General features: G+C 38.8%; 11 protein-coding genes across 11 annotated transcripts; 5 read left to right on the plus strand and 6 right to left on the minus strand.

Moving 5' to 3' along the window:
* Nucleotides 1-615: 615 nt before the first annotated feature.
* On the minus strand, nucleotides 616-2,463 carry IRC8 (Irc8p; the record flags this gene model as incomplete). The annotated part of the gene is made up of 1 exon (XM_022820025.1): nucleotides 616-2,463. One exon carries the CDS (start codon nucleotides 2,461-2,463, stop codon nucleotides 616-618), a length of 1,848 nt encoding a protein of 615 aa, XP_022676531.1.
* A 1,477-nt stretch (nucleotides 2,464-3,940) lies between these two features.
* On the plus strand, nucleotides 3,941-4,819 carry RTK1 (putative serine/threonine-protein kinase; the record flags this gene model as incomplete). Its single annotated transcript, XM_022820026.1, has 1 exon — nucleotides 3,941-4,819. The coding sequence occupies one exon, from the start codon at nucleotides 3,941-3,943 to the stop codon at nucleotides 4,817-4,819; it is 879 nt and encodes a 292-aa protein (XP_022676532.1).
* PEP8 (retromer subunit PEP8) lies at nucleotides 4,812-5,726 on the minus strand (the record flags this gene model as incomplete). The annotated part of the gene is made up of 1 exon (XM_022820027.1): nucleotides 4,812-5,726. One exon carries the CDS (start codon nucleotides 5,724-5,726, stop codon nucleotides 4,812-4,814), a length of 915 nt encoding a protein of 304 aa, XP_022676533.1.
* A 267-nt stretch (nucleotides 5,727-5,993) lies between these two features.
* Nucleotides 5,994-7,394, minus strand: TIM54 (Tim22-complex subunit TIM54; the record flags this gene model as incomplete). The annotated part of the gene is made up of 1 exon (XM_022820031.1): nucleotides 5,994-7,394. One exon carries the CDS (start codon nucleotides 7,392-7,394, stop codon nucleotides 5,994-5,996), a length of 1,401 nt encoding a protein of 466 aa, XP_022676534.1.
* Nucleotides 7,395-10,291: 2,897 nt separating this feature from the next.
* On the minus strand, nucleotides 10,292-10,792 carry ABF2 (putative high mobility group protein B3-like protein; the record flags this gene model as incomplete). The annotated part of the gene is made up of 1 exon (XM_022820032.1): nucleotides 10,292-10,792. One exon carries the CDS (start codon nucleotides 10,790-10,792, stop codon nucleotides 10,292-10,294), a length of 501 nt encoding a protein of 166 aa, XP_022676535.1.
* Nucleotides 10,793-11,658: 866 nt separating this feature from the next.
* Nucleotides 11,659-13,104, plus strand: IKS1 (protein kinase IKS1; the record flags this gene model as incomplete). The annotated part of the gene is made up of 1 exon (XM_022820033.1): nucleotides 11,659-13,104. The coding sequence occupies one exon, from the start codon at nucleotides 11,659-11,661 to the stop codon at nucleotides 13,102-13,104; it is 1,446 nt and encodes a 481-aa protein (XP_022676536.1).
* Nucleotides 13,105-13,286: 182 nt separating this feature from the next.
* On the plus strand, nucleotides 13,287-14,006 carry BIT61 (HbrB domain family protein; the record flags this gene model as incomplete). The annotated part of the gene is made up of 1 exon (XM_022820034.1): nucleotides 13,287-14,006. The coding sequence occupies one exon, from the start codon at nucleotides 13,287-13,289 to the stop codon at nucleotides 14,004-14,006; it is 720 nt and encodes a 239-aa protein (XP_022676537.1).
* A 31-nt stretch (nucleotides 14,007-14,037) lies between these two features.
* Nucleotides 14,038-15,222, minus strand: YHC3 (amino acid transporter YHC3; the record flags this gene model as incomplete). The annotated part of the gene is made up of 1 exon (XM_022820035.1): nucleotides 14,038-15,222. One exon carries the CDS (start codon nucleotides 15,220-15,222, stop codon nucleotides 14,038-14,040), a length of 1,185 nt encoding a protein of 394 aa, XP_022676538.1.
* Nucleotides 15,223-15,566: 344 nt separating this feature from the next.
* On the plus strand, nucleotides 15,567-16,352 carry KLMA_50066 (uncharacterized protein; the record flags this gene model as incomplete). The annotated part of the gene is made up of 1 exon (XM_022820036.1): nucleotides 15,567-16,352. The coding sequence occupies one exon, from the start codon at nucleotides 15,567-15,569 to the stop codon at nucleotides 16,350-16,352; it is 786 nt and encodes a 261-aa protein (XP_022676539.1).
* A 3,627-nt stretch (nucleotides 16,353-19,979) lies between these two features.
* Nucleotides 19,980-21,284, minus strand: BNA3 (kynurenine--oxoglutarate transaminase; the record flags this gene model as incomplete). The annotated part of the gene is made up of 1 exon (XM_022820037.1): nucleotides 19,980-21,284. The coding sequence occupies one exon, from the start codon at nucleotides 21,282-21,284 to the stop codon at nucleotides 19,980-19,982; it is 1,305 nt and encodes a 434-aa protein (XP_022676540.1).
* Nucleotides 21,285-22,212: 928 nt separating this feature from the next.
* Nucleotides 22,213-22,611, plus strand: SDH8 (Sdh8p; the record flags this gene model as incomplete). Its single annotated transcript, XM_022820038.1, has 1 exon — nucleotides 22,213-22,611. One exon carries the CDS (start codon nucleotides 22,213-22,215, stop codon nucleotides 22,609-22,611), a length of 399 nt encoding a protein of 132 aa, XP_022676541.1.
* Nucleotides 22,612-22,651: the final 40 nt, after the last annotated feature.

The following is a 22,651-nucleotide window of genomic DNA, read 5'->3' on the forward strand; positions in this document are numbered from 1 at the left end:
CAATTTAAAAAGAAAAGGTAAGATGTCGTAGTACGCGATGTAGAAAATTTTAAATATGTGTAGTACCGTGCAGTGTGATTTTTCTATCACATGACTACAAAAACATGTCGGGATTAATATCAGTCAAACGTTCGTAGTAGCATACTACCAAAACGGTTGCAGTGTACAAAATAACAATAGTTTATCAATATGAATTTAATCAAAGAGATTCAAAGTTGTTGAAGCCCTGTACATAAAAATACGTGTCATATACCCAAGAGGGGAAGCATTTATTATCGGAAATATGTTATAAACGATAGTTAAGTTGGGCTGCTAATTCAGGGAACCATCTTTGGGTAAACTTAAATCGTCCAAAGCATGAAAGTAAAGGAAAATAATTAAAGGGTTTATTTGCATTAATATTTGTCATGTCTGCCAAAAATAAAGTTTGTAATTTGAAGTAAATACTTTCGAACATTTAATATAATATGAATTAATATGAAATATTTTGCAAATAAAGAGGGCGGATGCTAGGGTATTATTATGCAAATATAAAGAACCAAAATATAAATATTATATAGTCGGGGCTTTAATTAATAATTTTATTATTACACTTATTATCCATATTGTCAGTTGCTAGTACTTGTTCAGAGTTTGTTGACGACTCACAAGAATGGAAAGTTTTTCTCTATCGTACTCACTCAATCCGGTATCGACGCCTACAAACTCCCTTCCCGCACCGAAACTGAGTGCACTATCTATATCATTGTCTTCTTCTTCTTCTTCTTCTATGTCCAAGGATTCCGAATCCGACACCGGATGTAACTCATCGTTAGTAGTTTCTATTTTCGGTATCTCACTAACTGATTGGTATATCGAGCTTCTTCTTCTTGAATTTTGAGTACAGACAGACCTTTGTGGTGAGTGTTTCTGTTGCAACGAATGTATATAAGACAGGTCAATCTGAGTATATGAATTCGTTTCAGAGTGGTGACGGTAATGGAAGCCTGATAAAGTCAGTGATTTGGAATGTGAATGCATATTGTTATGCGACTCATCATCATACCTCAAATTCACACGAGAAAATCTCTGGCTGAGTCTCTTACTCAATCTCGTTGGAGATGATTGTGCGGAAAATACTTGTCTCGAATTATTACTATTCAAGTATAGGGAAATCTGAGAATCATCTCTAGTGTCTTCTGTAGAAAATGCTCCAGAATTGAACTTCACCGGAGTTTTTGTTGCAGTAGCAACTGAAGAAACAGATTTTGTGGGGGAATGGATACTCTGGGAATATAGCAATGGATTTACAGAAGGGGAGTCCTGCTTTAGTCCTTCTTCCATCAACTGGTTATCATGAGGTTTGATTGCTTCGTCAACAAAGGTCATAATCTCTTCTTCCGCATCGCTGCCAACAAAAGCTAAGTGGGAACTGTTCTTCTTTGATGGGAAACTAAAATTTGTGTCAAAATCATAAGGAAGGTACATATGGTCCGATTGTTTTTGATTTTGTTTTTCTTTCTCCAACAATGATGATTTGTTTTCGTTCCAATTATTTAACGTAATGGTATTGGACTTCATATCTGTCCTTAAATTCGGTTGTGAAACAGAGCCTTTGAATATATGAGGTACTTGCAATGGTCGTATTTGCAAATCCTCTTCCAATATTTTTTCCAGTTCGTCATCATCGTCATCGTCTTCATCGTTCTTAACATAGTCTTTCTTTTTAATATTGTCCTCATTGATCAGACTACTAGCAGATTGTGAGGCAGACTTTTCAATCATTTTTGAATTATGCAAGATAGAAGGCAGTAAAACACTGTCATACAAGTCGAGAGCGTCTTTTTCCATTTTCAGTAAACTTCTATCGATATCATCAGAGTCTTTCAAACACACCGAGGTTGCACTATTAACTTCGTTAGTTTGTTTCAGTATATTTAAATAACTCTTCGACATATCGGGAATGGTAGATAGTCTTGTGACATACTTTGCATTTATTTCTGGCTGAAATGAGTTTCGAGGTTCTGAGGCACTGGAACCCGTTTTCAGATGTTTATCTTTGTTTGTTGGTGATTTGATTGAGAATTTCCTCTGAAGCTTTTCAAATACATGTTGGCTTCTTGCTATGGGGCTGGTATCATTAGGGAACGAAGTATTTCTTAGTTTGCTTATAGACGATTTGTTTGATAATTCGCCATTCATTTGATATGCTAGTTTATGCTTTATTACAGATGGAGTAGATGTAGTATCAGATCCAGAGTGCGGGTATTCATTCATCCAGTTTTTCTCAAGCACAGCTTCAAGTTCTGGAGTCAATGTTTGTGCACTGGCTTTTAGCGCGACGTACTTTTCATCATCTTGTTCTAATGGAATGGATCCTTTCTCCAGATCCTCATTTAATGGTTTCAACGACTCGGTACCATGTCTTTGTTGATTATAAAGATTTAGAATTCTGGAATTCAATTGCATACCATTCATTAACATGGTGGCTAGAAGGACTCCTAGTTGAGCTGTCATCAATGGGATAGGGATATTGCGATCCGACCTTCCGATAGTATGTAACAGTTGATAACAATGAGATACAGCAGCTGAAAATGTAATGGCCGTTGTTAGGCAAACTAAAAGGTTCAATGCCCATATAAGAGAAGATTTCAGCAGTACTTCGCCAAGCTGTAACAAACCACATAACATAGAAGAACATGCAATTATTACTACACTCGGCATATCTTTCCAGTAATCTTGCGCATTAAGGATAGCAATAGATATACCACCAGTTGCTAGATTTAGCATCGAGCATACTATCAGAATTCCACCATGGTAAAGTGAATTCATATCCGTATAGTGTAGAACAACAATGTCAGACTAAGCGTTTTTTAATCACCGGACTGCTCAATGTAAACGATTGCCTTTGAAATAGTTTTCAAGAAAATAATTCTATAAAGAATACCGAGAGAAGTGAAACAGTACAACAACCAATGCTATTTGTGATTCTCTTTAAGTAAAGTGCTTCTTCTCAACTATCCTGATTGATTCTTATCACTAACAATATATTCCTATTGATGGTGCAAAATGAATTTTAACATTAACTCAATCAATCAAATATCTTTCATTCAGGATTAAAATAAATTAGTACCAGCTCCATGATTATAAACAAACGTCTATACATGAATGCTTTGAATGCATTTTTCCCCTTTCACCTGTGCTGCTACTCTTTTGTTTTGGTTTATGTACATTTAGGCAAAGAAATTAGTTATATTTATGATTTTCCGAATCAGGAAAAACATCCTGCTTTACATATTATGTATCTTGAATAATTCTCTTTGGAAACAGAGAGATTGTCAGGCTATCTATCAAAAAAGTAGCAAACCTTTCATTCAAAGAACGCCTAAAAGCAGCGCAACATTTGTACGGCCTTCTAGGATCTTTCAACAGGCTTGGGACCCCTTTGTTCTTAACTTTTATCACTTATACTTTTCCAACAGAAACAAAGTATATACACATATTAATCATGCGGTATGTTTTTTTTTTTTTTTTTTTTAGATTAATGGGAGCTCTTGTCAAAAACAGAATCAACTCATACTGAAAAAGAAATTAAAGAATATATCTACCGTTGTTCGAGGGTAGACAGGCACATAATAAGGTACGCTTTGCTTTAGCCTCTCGTACTTTCACATTTGCGGTTCAAATATAAAACTAATTACTACACAAAAGATCAACTCTTCAACTCATTGATTGATATCAAAAACTTGAGGAGGTAGCCACTCAAATGCGTCATTGTAGTGAAAAAAAAATATGTGGAGTTTTTACATGATTGTTTAAATAAATAGATGATAATTGTCAAAACATGCAGAGGTATAAACAGAAACGCATGCATTGTAACTATGGACCATAAGACCTGTAAGTCTTGTGTTTTCCTAACGTAAAACAAGTATAGAGGCCGTATTAAAGTTTGCAAAGTACGATGGCTTTTTTAGGCCGTCTTTTGAGCAGAGACAAATCCAAGTCATTTGCAGAGAAGCCTAACCAAGTCGTACGAGGCACCACATGTGAGGTTGAAATCGTCCATCGTAAGGACGATTCCAAAATTGCCATTAAGCGGTTTATATCGTGGGACCGACACAGTCATCATAAGCAAGTTTGTAATAATGAATACGCATTGCTCAAAAAGCTGCAACATGAAAACATTGTAGAAGCCCTTGATTTTGACCAAAAGAAGTATACCATTACGTTTCCTTATTATGACTACACTATGCTACTGCTAATGAAGATGAAACTACTCCCGACAATACAGGAACGAGGGTTATGGTTCTGTCAAATTTGTGAAGGAGTTGCTTACTTGCATTCACAAAACATAGTGCATAGAGATCTAAAACTCGAGAATATAATGGTTGATCAATCACTATGCAACATTAAGATTATAGACTTTGGTTCTGCTGTGGACATCGGTGCCAATCGGGTGGATTGTCATGGTATCTGTGGATCAGAACCATTTATAGCTCCCGAAGTCTTTCAGCGTTTGAGTTATGAAGGGCCACCCGTCGATATATGGTCTTTAGGAATAATCATGTTTGAACTTTTCAATAATTCTAATAAACTTCTTTACCCATGGAAACTAGCCAAAATTGACGATCCGGCCTTTAAACAATACAAAGAAGATCCTGAATCTTTGGATATCGAACTTCCTCTTTGTTCGAAACTTCTTTCGATCGATCCCAAGGAACGTTTACAAATCGAAGACATACTTCAAGATAAGTTTTACAAGGACAATTCTAGCTGTGTTGATGAACATTTAGTTCACGCCCGGACGAAGAGGATTTTGAACCGTTCGCAAACTATATAGTTCTATAGAGAATTATTTCTGTTTGTTTAAAGTATCTTCGTCCATCTTCGTCTATTATCACTAAACTGAGATAATTCTTTACGTTGAAGTAATTGCATGACATATTTGGTGTTAGGTCGTAACCACCGAGAAATAACCTAATTGGAATTGTCTCTCCCTTCACTGGGGAGCCATCCATTATTTCATACCTAATGGAAGTAGAATCAGATAGTTGATTTGGTTCCGTCCCACAAGTTTCTCTTTTGATAAGGCTTAGTTCCATATGCTTCACTTTCAACCTAGTCAATAAGAAGTATATTCTCCCAACTATTACGTCTTTTAGTGAATATTTAGATTTTGAATATTCAAATTCAATATGGAGACAGTTCTCAATACCTATATCCAATTTAATAGGCTTGTTATCAGTTGTATTAACTGCCATTTCGTTAGAATATCTATAACACCAGAACTTTTTTAGTTTTACAATGTCTGTGGATTTTCTTATCATGGTAACTTTAACATAATACAGCACAGAAACGTTCTTTCCCAAATAACTTTCAAACCGTTTCTCTACATCTTTGAAGTTGAATTTATAGTTAATTGAGTGTACGAGCTCACCTGGTGGGCAAAGGTCCATACTTAAGGTTAAAAATGTGTCTAATGTTTTGTTCTTCACCTCATTGTTATGACTGGTTGTATCAATACTTCCAATTAAGGAAACTTTTATTCCAGAGTGTTCCAATTTCTTGCCTTCTCTAACACGCAGAGTGACTATTCCACTAACACTTTCTCCATCTTCAAAAAGTGGATACTTATCAAATAAGCTTTTTGCTGCATGTGAACTTGTTGGAACTTCAATATGTTTCCGTGAATCCTCACCATCAAATAATATTTCGATATCAACAGGGGTTTTATAGAAAAGTGACATTTTTCCTAGTTTTGCCGCAAGCCAATGGTTTACACTTAATTGGAAGTCAATTACACTCTAATTAAGCTTGTTAGATATCTTGTGGTTGTAGGGCATCATACTACTCTAGATTTAACCACCCTTTAAAGGTTTATACTTACTTAGTTAAAGGCTTTTTTTTTATTTAAACTTCGATCTTTTCGAATAAATCAACTCGGAAGATTTGAGATGATTACCCGCACATCATAGGATGTTCAACCGCTAAACTATATACATGCTGATTTTGGGTTAGGAAGATTCAGGTTCTGATTCAATCTGCTGAGAGATAGGTGATACCATGGCCGGTTCAATAACGCGAAGTTTTTCCATAATCCTTGGGTCACCTTTCAAAGGTTGCACCCATTCACTTCCACGCTTTTTACCTTCTTCGACCCAGTTCTTCGGCCAATCGAGTTCTTCATAAGCAGCTAGATCTAGGTCAGTTTCGGTAAATGGTCTTGACTTTGATTCCACCATTGCTAGCGTAGCATGAGAGACTTGTTCACAATTGAATCTTTTCTGGTAGAATCTGGATATACGCGATGGGATTGTTGTGAAGCCACTTAAGTTTGGAACTGCAAGCACCAGTAGAGGCTGTTGGAAGAACGCTGGTGCGCCAGTTCCTGGATCTATGACAAGTTTACTAGTAAGTTCTTGGGGTATAGTTGCATTCTCATACTCAGAAGGCTTGATAAAGGGTTTAACAATCAACGGTTGAGAATCCTTATTTTCCGCCGTTTTTTCTGCATTGGAGTTGGAGTCGGAGTTGGAGTTAGAATCAGACGTGGCTTCTTCTTCAGCTTCTGGTTTGACTGCCTGGTCATCTTCCTTTGAAGAATTTTCTTCCAGAGATTTGGGTATTTCGGATTCCAAAGGTTTTACGATCGGAGCATCATCAGAAACGTTGGTATGTTGTTCCACTGTAGTTGGTACACTTTCAGCAGGAACAGTTTCTTCACTGGGCTTTTCTACTGGTGCTTCCAATGGGCCTAAAACACCTTCGTGAACACCATCAATGTACTCCTTGTATGCACCTCTACCAATACAAATGACACCACCAGCAACTGAAGGATCCACTAGTGAATCTTCTGTAACCACTTGTTTTGGCTCGTTATGATAAAAAATACCAAGTACAGACCGTGTATCAAACTTCGGTGGATTTTTAACGGCAGATTCATCTGCTTCAGCTATTTCGTCCTTTGCAGCTGTTTTTGTGGAGCTTCTCCAGTTGAACCACCATTTCTTGTTTTTCTTTTCTTCCTCCTGCTTCAACTCCTCTTTCCTCTGCTCTATTAGTCTAGAACGTATATCACGCACACGCTGGGCAATTTCTGTTCTAATCTCACCTTGTTTAGTCCCTGTGACAACCTCATAATCCAACCCACTCGAGTAAAGAATTGGTTTGACCCACCGTCTCCACAACTTCAACGAAGTGTCCAAATAATCATTAGGAGGAGGAGCTACGATAACTAAAAGCTTCCTGGGTCTTAGATTTGTATCTAAAGGCGCATGACTGCCCTCACTCACATAATCCATGTATTTGGATCTAATCTGAGACTGCTCATACTTGTCATATGCAATCCCCGAACCACCGGCAGTAACTACCAGACCCACAGCAATCCACTTGGGGGAAGGAATCTTCTTCCACATACTTTCTTTATGATATACAGGCAGAGTTTTATCTTAAAGAGACAAATGCTTCTGTCTTATAAACTCTTGTTTACTCGATAAGATGACTGGCTTCATTCATTGGGTATATTGGTTCAAACTAATTCTATGCTTTGTATGTTATTTAATTAACTAATGCAAAATCAAACCGATGAGATGCGATGCTGTCGATAATGTGAGAAAAAGAGGAAAATTCAAAAAAAAAAAAAAAAAAAAAAATGGAAAAGAGGGAACAGGGGGAGTCGAAAGTAAAACAATTATCTGACAAAGAGCATACACGTGACATATGCTTTTTTAGAATATTTTTTTAATCTTATTTTGTAGTAGTCAGCCGTACATATATATTGTTCATAACCTTTTCAGTACAATCAATGAACAACCACGCAATGCTGAATTATAACGCAACGTATGGAAGGTTGATAATCAAGAGTTTGGTATCCTTCATGGCATCCAGTCAGCTTGTAAGTTAGCAAGTTTGGATATTAGGCTGAATTTTGGGTATATATGTTCAACACCGTACTTAGGGCAAGAAGCATACATACAGAGGAAATATCAGGTTTTGAACTCAGGGTTTCCTGTGTTGAATAAAGACTTTATACTGTAAGTTGTTACAGCCGAACCACGAATATCATTGGTATTGAATGAGTGATAATTTTGGGAAAGAGCTAGTCCAGAGTAATGGGGACTGGAAGTCGCTGCCCAAGGGTGTGGTGCATGGTCATATTCATAATTACAACAACCTAACGTATATACATGGACACATTCACAAGAACGATATAGCAGAGAATACAGAACCAGTAGGGCCACAGGATGCGCTAGATTGTGCCCAGTACGAAAATTGTGAACATTTTGAGTTCATAAACTGCCATAGCTTGAACTTATTTGGAGAAAATGGCCGGAAGGTACCGGCAGGCCAGGTTGACGTATCTACACTTGAAGATGGGCATTCAGCGGCACAAATTTACCAGGAGAAAAATATTACACAACAGCTGATTGAACCTTGCTGTGATTTTAAACGGGACAACGTACCGAAATCATTCAACCATTCCCTGGATTTCTTGGATTGTGAATTGACATGTGATTCACCGATGGCCTCAGAGGAAGATCAAGACGAGGAGCAGAGTCTCGAAGAGGGTCTCAAACAAGAGAAAGTGCAAGGCGAAGCAAAGCTCAAGACTGAAAGTCCAAATGGCATAGACTTTATATTTAGTCAAGGCTATAATGAAGATAATGTTTCTAAAGGCGCAACGAAACAGGAGAATACTAATGGCCTTTCGAACACATTCAACACCATAAAGTCAGAAATGATACCGGACACTAAACAGGACTACTCGAAACTCACGATAGATGTCCTTGAAAAATCTAAAATTAGTGAAATAACTGAAGTCACGCCAAAGATGAAAAAAGATCCAACCAGCATACCAGATCAACAAACTATAGAGGCCGACGAATGTAGCGATGATAAAGACAATTCAGTTGATGATCCCTTATTTGAGGACATATGTTCCCAATGTCTTATGAACTATGAATCTGTGGAAACCCCTCACTTTCACCACAACTCGCATTCTCATGTATTGAATACTTCTACTGATATGAAAATACTAACGGATCTATCAAGCATTTCTAATCTATATGATTTCCTAGGTAAATGTGAATACCCCCAAAATGACTCAACAAAGGACGATCATGTCCATGTATCGATGAATCTACTACACAGCACTCTGAAAGGTTATAATGATCATAACCACGACGAAACAAACTATAATACTGCCACTACTAGTGGTAGCAGTAGTGTCATAAACGCCAATAATAACTTCTGTGACCATTATCATGATCACCGTTATAACTACCAGCAAAGTATTGGTCCATCACGTGATGTAAGCACAGACTCCAACTCTGATCTAGCAGCAAATACTATAAACTTCAATTGGTCATTCAATACAAACAATGCACCGATTCAGTGTCAGTGGGACGACTGTACACAACCATATGAAAATCTACTGGACCTACAAACGCATGTTTTGAAAGATCATGTAACTTTGCAAGAACCTGATATGCTTTCCTGTAAGTGGTTGGACTGTGACTTCAATACCTCAGATCCATGTTGCATGGTCAATCATGTTAATGGCAAGCATGGTATCAACTTTGATGTCAAAATCTTGGATAATAGTACTGTTGCCAGACAGGCAAGTGCTCATAAGCAATTACATGAAGAATCTCAGCTTCATGTATGCAAATGGCGGAGTTGTAGCGACGTTTTTAACTCATCTAAAGATTTGAATGAACATATAGAAGATGTTCACGTTCCAAAGGGCTTAAGTTCGTACATTTGCGAATGGCAAGGATGTCAAAAGACATTTGTTCAAAGACAGAAACTATTACGTCACTTAAAAGTCCACACCAAGTATAAGCCATTCAAATGCCACGAATGCGGCAAATGTTTCAACACCCAGGATATTTTAACACAACACCTTCGCATCCACTCAGGAGAAAGGCCGTTTAAGTGTCATTTATGTCCGAAGAGTTATTCATCATCATCATCTCTTAGAATTCACCTAAGAGCCCATTCAGGCGAAAAACCATTGAGCTGTCCAATATGTTCGAAAAGGTTTAACGAGTCCAGCAATTTGGCAAAGCATATTCGGACGCATGGCAAGGAATGCAAGGCCAATTGTAAGGTGGGAGCTAGAAAGACGTAAGCTCAACAACAAAAACAAAAAAGGTGCTAGTTGTTTCGTATGTCGACGTATTTATTTTTATACACACATTTATTAGAACAGTTTTTTTCCTTTCTATTTGACTTAAAAGCTAATAATAATTACTACGTAAGAGTCAGCTAGGGCGATTGTGCCACTGCACTAATGACCTTTGCATAGCCTTTAGGCTGATTTTTTAAACTTCTCGACCGCTTTGTTGTAAACAGCCAGTTGCTCGGCGAATTGCTCTCTGTACTTATTCTTGAGCGACTCGTCCATATTCTTCCATTCGTTGCTGACCAACTTCATTATTTCAACCTGGTTCAAACCAGGGTTTTGGGCTCTTCTATCTGGAGAAACTTCTTTCAAATACAAACCGAAAGAAGTTGCTGGTCTCTTTGGAGGCAAGTTCTTTTCAAATTCTTTTAGCTGTGCTTGGTAATTCTCAAGAAGTGGCTTCACCTCGTCAAAGTACTTTTGTTTCTCGCTTTCAGAGAAGCTTCTCCATTTCTCACCAGCAATCTTCATAGCATCAACAGTCTTGACGTTGTTCGCTTCGCATATTTGTTTGACATTTTGTTTGAAATAGTACGAGAAGGCCGTTGGAGGTCTTTTTGGTTTAATAGCTGTTGCTGCTGCCTGTGATGTAATTGGGGTGATAGAAAGGAAACGTTTGAAAAGCATTTCGGTCCTTAATAGTACTAATATTCGAGAATTCACTGACAGTAATTGCAATACCAAAGTAATAGAAATGAGACTATGGTTAAGTTAGTAGACGGAATCAACAGTAATATCTCTTTTGTTGATAAAGTATAAATCGTGAAATGTCCGCAAGAAAACAACTTTTTTCTCTGTTTACAATTTACGTTTCATATATATAAAATCATTACAATATTATTTGTTTATTTCTATTATTTGTTTATATATACTTTGTTGATGTATTTCGGCGTGACAATCTGTGCAGGCATTTTTTTCGAATTTGGAACAGAACTGATAGTTTCACTTTTAGGGGGCCAAACAGAGCAAGCACATCCCACTGCCCTGCCAGCAGACCCATATATATGCGGGTAACACTGCTTTTAATGTGAGCACAGGAAACCGCTCGTACATTTTATACATTCAATTAACCACTTAGCAGAATCTAAAGTCTGGGTAACAGCCAAACAGCCAAACAAGCAAACAAATGACAAACGAAGGTTTTGAATCTACATCACGTGATTTGGGTTAGACATCCGGACACCCAGAGATATGATCCCTTTTTGCCTTAGGAGTCTGATTACATAAGGCTGTTCCCAAACACGTAGACCAAAAAAATTGAATCAGGGCCATTCGGGCGCACATCATCATATACAATTTGTGCCAGCTTTACCACTCAGTATATAAAAATGCTTTCGGCAGAGATAGCTACCTAGCGTACAATAAGTAGATGGTCTCTGGTGGGTTATATTGGGGTAAAGCAAGCCTTAACTATTATATTTGGGTAGAAAAACTTCCCATATGCATAATATGAACCTTGGGTTTGAACAGATAGGGGGAGTGAGCAGCATAAAATGTCTTTGGTAGTGTATTCGCATGATAGAGATGTGGAACCCGGAGAAGGGCAAATTGTAGTGTACAACCAGGCGTATTTCGAGTATTTACAGGCTGAGGAAGGATCTAGTAGGGGCAGCTATGAGGATCATGCCAGGGAGAGACCGCGCAGGTCGAGCATACCTGACGATTTCTTTGTTCAAGGCTACTACCAGCGGTTTTTCAAACAGGTTGGCGTTGTTGGGACTGGGTCACGTGCTGTAGTGTATAAGGTGAAACATATGCTCTTAGAGAACGACTTAGGGACTTTTGCATTGAAGAAGATATGCATTGGAGACGACATGCACTGGCTCTACCGGTGCCTCAAGGAGGTGAAGCTCTTGAACCGGTTGACGGAGGAGAGCTCGCATTTGATCACGTACAACCATGTTTGGTTGGAGAGGTGTCCCGTGGAGTCGTTGATTTTGACACAGGACGATGGTTCGCCGGCCAATTTGGACATTCCAACAACGATGCCGTACATGTTTATTTTGCAGCAGTTCTGCTGCGGTGGAAACTTGGATGATGTGATCCAATATCAAGTGTTTAATAAAATTTCCGGAAAAGAGACCCGTCTTGAACGGAAAAAGAAGTTGATGAACGCCAAAAAATTGAGAAAAGGGCTCACTACATACCAGATCGTGTCAATTGCCAAGGATATAAATACAGGTTTGAGGCAGTTACATTCGTTACGTATCATTCATAGGGATTTAAAGCCTAGCAATTGTCTTTTGTTAGAGCAATTCGACCCAGCGGACACCAAAAATTTCCCGAAATGTGTCATTGGTGATTTTGGAGAGTCGCAGTTGTACGGCCAGTTACGCGATGCAACAGGTTCTACCGGTACTCTGGAATTCGTCGCTCCAGAATTAACTACAGGGGCACAGTTCAGCTTCAAATCAGACATATATGCATTTGGAATGATCTTGTATTTTGTAATATTTGGTCAGTTGCCCTTTGGTTCAAAAGATATGTCAGTTATAAAGCGAGAAATCAATCAACTCTCGCTAAATCCAGACTCCATGCGGGAGTTGCACGAATCTCTAGACCTTGTCCCCGTTCATCCAGCATTATTTGATCTTGTGTGCGAAATGCTGAACCATACCCCATCACTCAGGCCTGACCTGGCCAGCATTTCGTACCGCTTGGACACTATCTTGGAAAGTGTCACTACAAGTATTAACAACGAAAACACACCAACAAACTCCGAAAACAAACACAAAGTTGGTTTTGCAAGCCTCTATGCACTTCAAATCGCTGTCACCCTAACGGTCTTAAATCATTCCGATTGGCACTGGTGGAAGTACACTGTCATCTTCATCACGGGACTCGCTTACAATCATAACAGGAATGACAGTGCGGGTAACAGAAACTTACTCATTATACTAATAGCATCAGTGCTCATTTCTGCCATATCCATATGGTAAAGTTGAATCGAGGTAAAGTTTACCTTAAAAACTAGAAATGAAAAAGGAACCAGTAAACTTCTTGACCCTTGCTCATAATTGGTAGGAAGGATACTGTTACTGTAAATACATCGTACATCATATACATCATAAGTACAAGAACATATCATCACAAAAAAAAAAAATATACAAGGCATTAGGGAATGAAAAGAGCAAGGCACAAGATATTCAGGAAAGATGATTCACCAGCAGCACCACCAATCAATATTGATTCACTGTTGAAGAATGTTCATTCCTTAGAACTGAATTATCAAGGGTTTCAACCAGCAGAAAAGAAGGCACTATTGAGAACCATTTCTGCGCTATGCAAAGAAGTCATTGAAAATGCGATGTGCCATGGCTTAGATGGAAGTATTAAGTTGGAAGATCTTAATCTATTATTCCGGTTTTACGTTGACTTAGAAAAGGAATTCAAACTGGATTGTAATAAGGATATCAAGAAGATGATTATGGATGGTCTTTCAAAGTTTGAGAATGAGTTTATTCTCAATTCAAATGAGGAAGTGATTAATGTCGCATTAAAACGACTCTGTGCAATTTGGGGGCGCTTCTATTCTCGTGTATATCCAGATTGTCTCATATGTTTAATACAAATACCTACAGATATGGAGCAACTATTATTGGTATGCTTCCGAGACGCAATCGTTCTCCCGTACTACAAGAACTTTATGAATGCTGTTGAAGGTATTTCGATGAGTTTTGCTAAATATATTAACAGTGAAGAAGAAAATGGTGTGAAACAGGAACATAAACTCATACTACTCCAATGTTTTGGTGTTTTAAGCTCTATACATGGCAAAGACATGAATCAACGACTAATCGAAGATCTTTTGAGTGGGGTTAGAATGAGTATTGGGGTATGATAAATACATAACTATAGGAAATATGCTAGTGTTATTCCATGCGGCACCAAGGCCTTCCGGTGTCGATTTGGTGTTTACATAGAGTCGGTTCAAGATATATTCCCAAAAATGCGGCTATCAGCGTTCCAGATGAGTCCGAAATCGAAACAGAACCCAAGGAGAATTCACGTTCCTTTGGATCCACATTCTTTAAAATATTCATAAAGCAGTTGACGTACGACGAACCTCCGATTAAACCTTCATAGAATATTATTATCATGAGCAACCACATAGAATGTGTGAAATAAAAATACGATTGACAAATTGTAACAGCGAGATTAATGAACTGTAAGATCGAGAAGACATACAAATTTTTGACAGGAAGTAGGTGACCCCATGTTCTTGATACGAAAACTCCCAATTGGTACAAGGTACCATATGTGACATAAATATCTCTATACTTGACGAATGGTGTCTTGTCTATTGGAAACAAAAGTGTTGGTGCAACGCCCTGGTTTATCAAGTACTCGAACAAGTACACGGTAGACAACGGGATCATATATGGAACGACTAGTTGGGATAACCTTTTCAGAGTATGGTGCCAATGGTCTGGCTTTAATATTTGAATTGGATCTTCGGAGGAAGCGATACCATCTTCCTCTATAGGCACTTCAAGTGATTGGTAATCTTGAGAGGCATAAATCTCATCGTTAACATTAAAGTACAACAAGAAAAAGAACGGTAACAGTGCGTATAGCATCAAAGATACCTGGATATTAAGTCTCAAGAAAGTGGTCAAGAGTAAATAAGAGAATGATCCCACGATGCCAGCACCTCCAGTGCCACTACTCCAACCAGTTAGAGATCTTGAACCAAAGAAATGTGTCAATTGCAAGAAGGTAATCTCGCCAAAACCAGAAGATAGAGAGGCTAGTACGATCCCAGGCAAACATAACCATAACTTTCTTGTCGAAACAAGCATTATACCAAAGACAGAAAGTATAATCAAAACTGGAATTCGCTTGTCGTAGTGGATCTTATGAATGAAAAACGGTGCACTTAATTTGATTAAGAAACTTGGCATAATATCAAACAGTAAAACTATGGACTTAGGCAAGCTGGGCCCAATTATATCAGACGCTGCTGACAATATGACGACATAAAGAATATTGTTGATAAGCCCGAACAGCCAAAAGTATAAGAACGTCCTCTTTTCGCGACTCCACTCAAAGTTCATAACTACTTTTACAACAGCTATCAAAACCCTCCTCCTGAAAATATTTCGACCCGCGCTACAGAGATGAATGAATAATGATTCATCTCAGTAAGAACTCTATATAATTATATAACCAATCACCCTTAAAATAGTTCTTATATTTAGTTTTTTAGCTTATTGTTTTATCTTTTGGATTTCTTTGTTTTGAAAATACATAATGTCAAATTGTGAAATGAAGATAATTTGGTTTAACAAGTTTAACAAACAGCTTTCGTTAGATCTTGGAAAAACACCGTATTTTTTTAATTAAAGAATTAAGCCATATAACAATCTGCTGCTATTATGAACGCGTCAATTCATGAGTAATGGTTTCTACGGGCTCTAAAAGTGCTGCTATCAACCCCAAAATTACAGAGGAAGAGGCTGACGTTGGAATATGGTATGACGCAATTCATTGGCAAGATGAGGAAGAAACCGCCAGCGGCAACAGCTTGTTATTGTACTGTCTAGTTTCTACGGATTCTGGAGTCTATGAATTACGAAAACGTGCATCTTCTGTGAGTCAATCAAAAGCCCTTGAGTCTACGAAGATTCTGAGCGTAAGAAAATGGGATCCGCTATGGGCATTGAACAAGAAAAACGGACGTATCAGCGTTGACAATGGCTACAGCAAGTACACATACGATTTGAAGGGCAAGAATCTTTGTCGATTGACCAAAAACAAGACAAGAGACGACAATGAGGAATATACGGTATCTTGGAGCTCGAGATTCTACAATGTGTTATGCAAAAACGTAATTGGAAGTGAAGTCACATATGTACACGTGAGTCCCGCTGATATTAATTTGACAGGGAAGTCCAGCTCCTTAAAATTGACAGACACTAAAGTGTTACAAATAGTCCCAGCTTCACAGAATAGGTTCGTGCTTTTTGGTACTAAGGTATTGGTGATACAAGTTATTCCAGCTCTGGACTTCAAGATTAATATATTAGAGTCATCCATTGCTCCGCATCTACCTTTGGCTGTAGGCGGATATTTAGAGTGCAATCATTTGGTGATTCAGTGTCCGTATGCTTCAAAATCCAGAGATACCACTGTAAGGATCCCGCTTCCATCTTGCTTGACAGAGAATGTATTATCATGCACATGATAACTTTCTTTCAGCCCATCCTTTGTCAGCTTGAAAAACAATGCAGACACAATTCATGAGGGGTGACGAATATGAAAAGTATACACATAAACATAATAACAGATGCGAGAAAAATAAAAGAAGTTCAAATTGAACCTATTCATTAACGCGACACCTTCGCTGGCGAAACCTCACTTCCAATGACGGAATATTTATTCGATCTTTGGAAACGAATACAATTACCCTTTTGCTGACTTCCTTCAACATTTAAACGCTTTGCCCGACGTCACATTCCTCTACGCCCGATAGCATGCCAATATTTTATGAGTTTAAAATCGTTCCGCACAATAGTTCTCTCTGGGCGACGACGGGTGTAGCAAAATTCAAAATACATACAGCAAAACACCCAACAAAACACCACCAACAGCACAAAAACAATAACATGCAAGAAACAAGAGTAGAACCAGATAAAAAAAACAACCACAAACCCCATCGAGAATTGGTGGTTCGATATTCATGCAGGTACGTAACGTCGTAAAACTACTGTCCCCATGTTATTCTGCGCATTTCCACTACAATTTGCTTTTCTTTCGGGTTTTCCTTCATTTTCCCAATCCGGGATTATGCATGCGCGCGAAGACAGATATATAGATGAAGCGTACGGAGTTGCCTAGAAATGTATGCAGGCAATTTTTTGTGTTCCGCCGCACCATAATCATAACAGTACGAAGAAGTGCGATATCCACTTGCGGCAGGGTCTTGAGTTCAATGACTTCAGCTATTGTTCACATGCATATATTCTACATTAATCAACAGTTTAACACTCATCACTTCCAATGTCAATAGCGTCACCACTAGCAGCAGTCCAGCTCTATGCAATAGTGGAAAAAGAATTTTAGGAATAGGTGATGTTCGCTGTTCGCTTGTGTGTTAGTTGCTGAGTGCGTACGTATGTGGGAACAAATTCCATTGCTTGCATAAATATATGATGCGCGACGCCAGATCTCGCACAACCGAATGAGCATTAAATGAGGAAGAAAGTATTACCATCCACCCTTTGACTGCTCTGTGTAAATGTAAGCCGTGCACATTGCGCATCTGAACTTATACTCCTCCGCCCTTTTATTCGTATTAATATATTAAACGCGATTTTGAGAATCCTACATGCTTGTGTGTTATGATGTGAGGGTCCAAGTAGAAATATGTGCTGGAAATAAGTTATTATATGACTGTATTCGTTTGTGCGTCTTTTTGGGCTGTATTGTCACTTGGGACATTAAAGTATAAAACAGACACTCTTTAGTGTACTCCAGCCATCTTTCTTGATTTCCAATAGCAACACTTAGCTGTGTTAAAATATTACGCTACTCAAATCTTAACAGTATCAGATATCCACCGACAACTTACAAATTACAATATCAAAATAGAAAACTAATTGACTCGATGAAGTTCTCATCTACTATTCAATATGCTGCCTTAGGCTTTTTAGCAACGGTAGCCAACGCTCAGCTGTTTTCGAACACTACATCTGTGGTTTTAACTTCAACATCACAGACAACATCCGCGACGCCATCTTCTGATGCAGTCCCACAAGTTGCAGACGTTAATATAGTTAACGCTCTGACAGGTTCGAAAACCTCCTACGATCGTTATGGTGCCTTTGTCATATCCGTTTCTGTCGATGCCAAGGCGACTGGTTCTGTTTGGTTCGCTCCTCCATCTGAGTTTGGTAACTTCCCAGATTCTATTGAGTTCGACTACGGTACCATTACCAATGTCAATAATAATTTCACTGTCGAATTTACTTCTGTTCCTGATTCTTCTACAGTTACAATAGAAGTTATTGGATCTTTGACTGAAGCTGGCATCACGGCTATTCCAGATCCAAAAACTGTTACCTATGCTACTCAAACATCATCTGGCTCTTTTTCTGACTCTATTACATTTATGCCTCTAGATAATTCTAAAAAGTATACTTCAGTGTATGGTGGTGCTTTGTACTACAGTATAGATATCGCAGTTAGCGACTATTCAGACATATTCTCGTTCCTTACAAATTCAGAAGACGGATACTCTTTCGAACCAAGTTTCACTAACGTTTATTTCGTTGCCCCTAATGCATTCAACAATGGCTCATTGACGTCTGCAGGTGGTGACATTGAATCATCCGATTCTTTAATCTCCATCACGTTAACAGGCGCAGTTCCGGATGGTTTTATTGCAATCAGAATTGTATATAAGGCTATTATCTCTGGTTCTGCCGATTTCTACTCTAACACAGGTGCTCTAACTCTACCAGCTGCTCCAGGGTCCTTAACCAAGAGAGATGTCACAGTCTATTACAAGGACACTACTTATGTCAAAGGTCCCAAAGCGGGCCAATCTGTAAGTGATGTCTCTATTTCTTCTAGTGGCTCTATCATCACTGTATCTGCCTCTGCCTCTACCTCCACTCTTTCTTCTTACCCTGATACTTCCACTTCCACTTCCACTCCTGATTCAGCAACTCTTGATAGCTCTAGCTTGGGATCTGTTGTCACCTCAACTGCGTCCAAGTTATCCACCACGGTTATTACTACTTGCCCTAAGTGCAAGCCTTCCGAACAAACAACTAATGTCTACGTCTCGACTGTAACTGCAACTGTCAGTGGTGTCATTTCTGAATACACTACATATTGCCCATTGACTACTTTGAGTAAGACTAAGAGTTCTTATGGTACTCTCGCAACGTGGGGTATTGAGGTTTCTCAGGGTTCGGATAATGCCTATACAGTTAAAACTGTTTATTATCAACTCTCCAGCAGTGTGACTACAGAACATGGTGCTGACGTTACTAGCTTGCAAGTTACCAAACCTTATATCACTACTGCTATTTCAACAGGCTCAACTTCGACGAAATCAAGGGTGTTGGTAGGGTCTATATATAGTTCTCCAGCCAGTGGTATCAACTCTGTCACTGGCTCTCAGTCACTGGCGTCTCCATTTGAAGGTGTTGCTGCCAGTCTTGAAGCTGGTATGTTTTCGATTTTGGCCGTTATTGCTGCATTTGTTTTATGAGCAACTAAACAATGACTTTATTATTTTAATATTTTCCCTCAAACCTCCGCTGACATTTGAATTCGGCTTCTTCCAATAGATACCTCGTGAGTAATTTGAGGTTCTACCTTAAATGAGGGCGATAATTTTATTTCCTCGCATTTTTGTTTTCAAGAACCTACCTAAGGTCTTAGTGATAACTGCCATTGGAAAACTTCCTTATGGGACGGGTTCATAATTCAATAACAGCATCATATGACAAAGATAAATGGCAATGAAAGATTTGGATGACTTTTTCTGCTTTTGGTTCTTATATTCAATAGATTTATTAGTTCGTTTTTTTTTTATTTTGTACTTACTCTATCTTATTAAGGTTCACTACTAGAAGTAGCATTTGTACGTAAGAAAAGTGTTGATCACTCGGTGTGAAACCGCTTCTTATTTCTCTTTTGAATCAAAATCTTGTTCTGTTTCTCAATTAACGAAGTATTTGTAAAGGATCAATTCTTGTGGTATAATCTATGTTTTATTCGTTAGGATACCAATTTGCATACGATTGCTTATAAGAGGAATACTACATATTATCGGCAATTAATGAAAATACACATTTCGTTATAGATAATCCTTGAGTAGTCTTAATCTTTCTACAGATTTTCTCAAGTAGTCGTTATCTTTACAGACAGCAAATCTGAGTAAATTTTCAGCGGCTTTCTCATGCTCCTTGATATAAAATTCAGTTGGAGGAATTGCTACGACACCTAATTCATTCACTAACCAGTACGAAAGTCTAAAGTCCTTAGCTCTATTGTTCAATTCTTGTGGGAATGGATAGTCCGCGGGAATCTTAACCTTACTGAAGTCGACGCAAACAAAGTATGTACCGTCTGGTTTGGTGTAAGGTAAGCCTAATTCGTCAAAAACGCTAGTTAAAATAGCAAACTTCTCTTTGTACTCCTCTCGCATAGCCTTGAAATATCCATTTTTCAATCCAATTTCAATGGAATGTGCGCATGCCTCTTGGAACGGCGATGGAGAACTGAAGCATATTCTGGTGTGTGCCTTGGAGGCGTAGCTTAATAGTTCTGCATTTCTTGACACTACCCAGCCAATTCTCCAACCCGTGGCCGCAAAACTTTTCCCGGCACTACCAACTGTCAAAGTCAGATCTCCAATCTCCTTAGAGAGAGTTGCAATACGTACAAATTCCTTGCCGAAATACAAGTGCTCGTAAACCTCATCACTAATTATGTAAATATTGTTTTTAACACAAATCTCTCCTAGTTGTGTAAGTTCTTCACGGGTGAAGACCTTACCAATAGGATTATGAGGCGTGTTTAGGATCACTGCTTTTGTCTTTTCGTTAATGGTGTTGTTCAAAATATCCCAGTCTATCTTCCAATCATCACCGGTGGTGACTCTCTCGCTCAATTCCTTAGGGGCTACCAATGGAACGTAACGGACTTTTCCACCAGGAATTTCGATATTAGAGATATACTGATCGAAGAAGGGCTCAAACACAATCACTTCATCGCCGGGATTTAGCAAACCAACAAGGCACGAAAGAATACCCTCGTTTGCACCAGTGGTGATGGTAACATTGTTCGCATTAAGGGGTTCCCCGTAAATTGGCGAGTAAAAGTTTGATAAAGCTGTCAAGAGAGCTGGTCTACCACGAGTTGGTGAGTATTGATTGTTCAATGGAACCTTAAGAGCTTCCACGACTTGATCAATGGCAAACTTTGGAGGCGAGTATGAGAAAAAACCTTGACCAAGATTCAAGATCGCTCTACCACGGTTCTTCTCATTTTCTGAAGCCACATGCGCAGCTTCGTTGGTCAATGTCCACACGTCCTTTGGAACGTTGCCCATAAACGCTCTGTTGGCACGAATGCCGGCAACCTTCGATTGTTGTGTCATTTTCAATAGATGATGGCCTGTACTGAATCTACGCATAAACCCTAGTATACCCTAGTAATGAGCTATTGATAAAACTTAACTCAGTCACTCACTCTGGGCTGCTCTATCCTGTTACTAGCTCCCTTCCTATATAAATATATATTTACAACCAAATAATACCCTATCCATCTTTTCTTGATCGAGCCTCTCAAGTGGTTTTCGATCTCATCGCGCAAGAGTCATTTCTCCTACTAACTTATATACAAATTCCATTCCATACGTGCGGTTGAGACACCGTCAAACAACGACAACAACAACAACACCCAATGTGATGCGCAATTAAACGGAAGAAGCGAAAAAAAAAAAAGGTAATGTAACAGCAAAACGTACTGGAGAACAAAAACACCGCGCATTGCGAGCTTTCTCTCCGATGTTTGTTATCTTGTCATGACAGCTGCTGTAAATCGATAACTAACGAATCCTTTCCGTACGTAGCTGGGTGGGAAAAACTGTGGTGATGGGGACACAGTGGTCACGTGGGTTGCCAGGCGGTACAAACTCCCCTAAAGCCACACTTTTTCGGCATAGAAATCGCAGTCTGTAAAGGCCAAGTAAGAAAAAAAAAAAAAAAGTGCATACCCGGGTAACACTCGAATGTTCCACTTGATCTGCCTTTGTGGGTGTACGGGTGTGTGGGTTGTTTGTTATTCACTTCTTCAGTCTGTTACCCGAATAACATGGAGAAAGGTGTATCCCAAGATTGTCCGTTAGTTTGGTACCGATTTCACCCGGAATCATTACCTAACTACTCATCGCATATATATAGGTATACATATATCAATATATAATGTCTTTCGATACATTTAGTAGTAACACACAGTGCATCGAGATACTATAATATCTAGCGGATATCCTAGTAATCACAACCAGTAAGAAGAAGATATCCAGCATGCTACCTACTGTAAGGATCCCAAACGTGTTTAGAACTGTTCGTTTTAGACCAGCTTTGTCTAGCATTAGTCAAGTAAGAACTTTCCAAGAGAGAAGAGCCGGTCCTCCACCTTTGCCCAAGGAGGAACAGGAAGAATTCGAGAGACTTCAGAAGCTTGCTTCTTCACAGGAAGCCATAGATGCTTATAATGCGCAGTTTGAAACAGATCATACTATGGAATCTGTCAAGTCGCCCATCTTAAAGAATGACGTTGGAGGGTTTTCTCCGGAATTTATGAAGACCATACCTGAATTTGAAGGTGACAAGAACCCAGAAACGGGAGAAATCGGTGGGCCTAAGCAAGACCCTTTGAGACATGGCGACTACTCGTTTAACGGACGTGTGACAGATTTTTAAGCAGGGCTACTTACTACATTAACGTAACAAAATCATGTAC

This window comes from Kluyveromyces marxianus, chromosome 5 (genome assembly GCF_001417885.1).
Source record: "Kluyveromyces marxianus DMKU3-1042 DNA, complete genome, chromosome 5".
Lineage (NCBI taxonomy): Eukaryota > Fungi > Ascomycota > Saccharomycetes > Saccharomycetales > Saccharomycetaceae > Kluyveromyces > Kluyveromyces marxianus.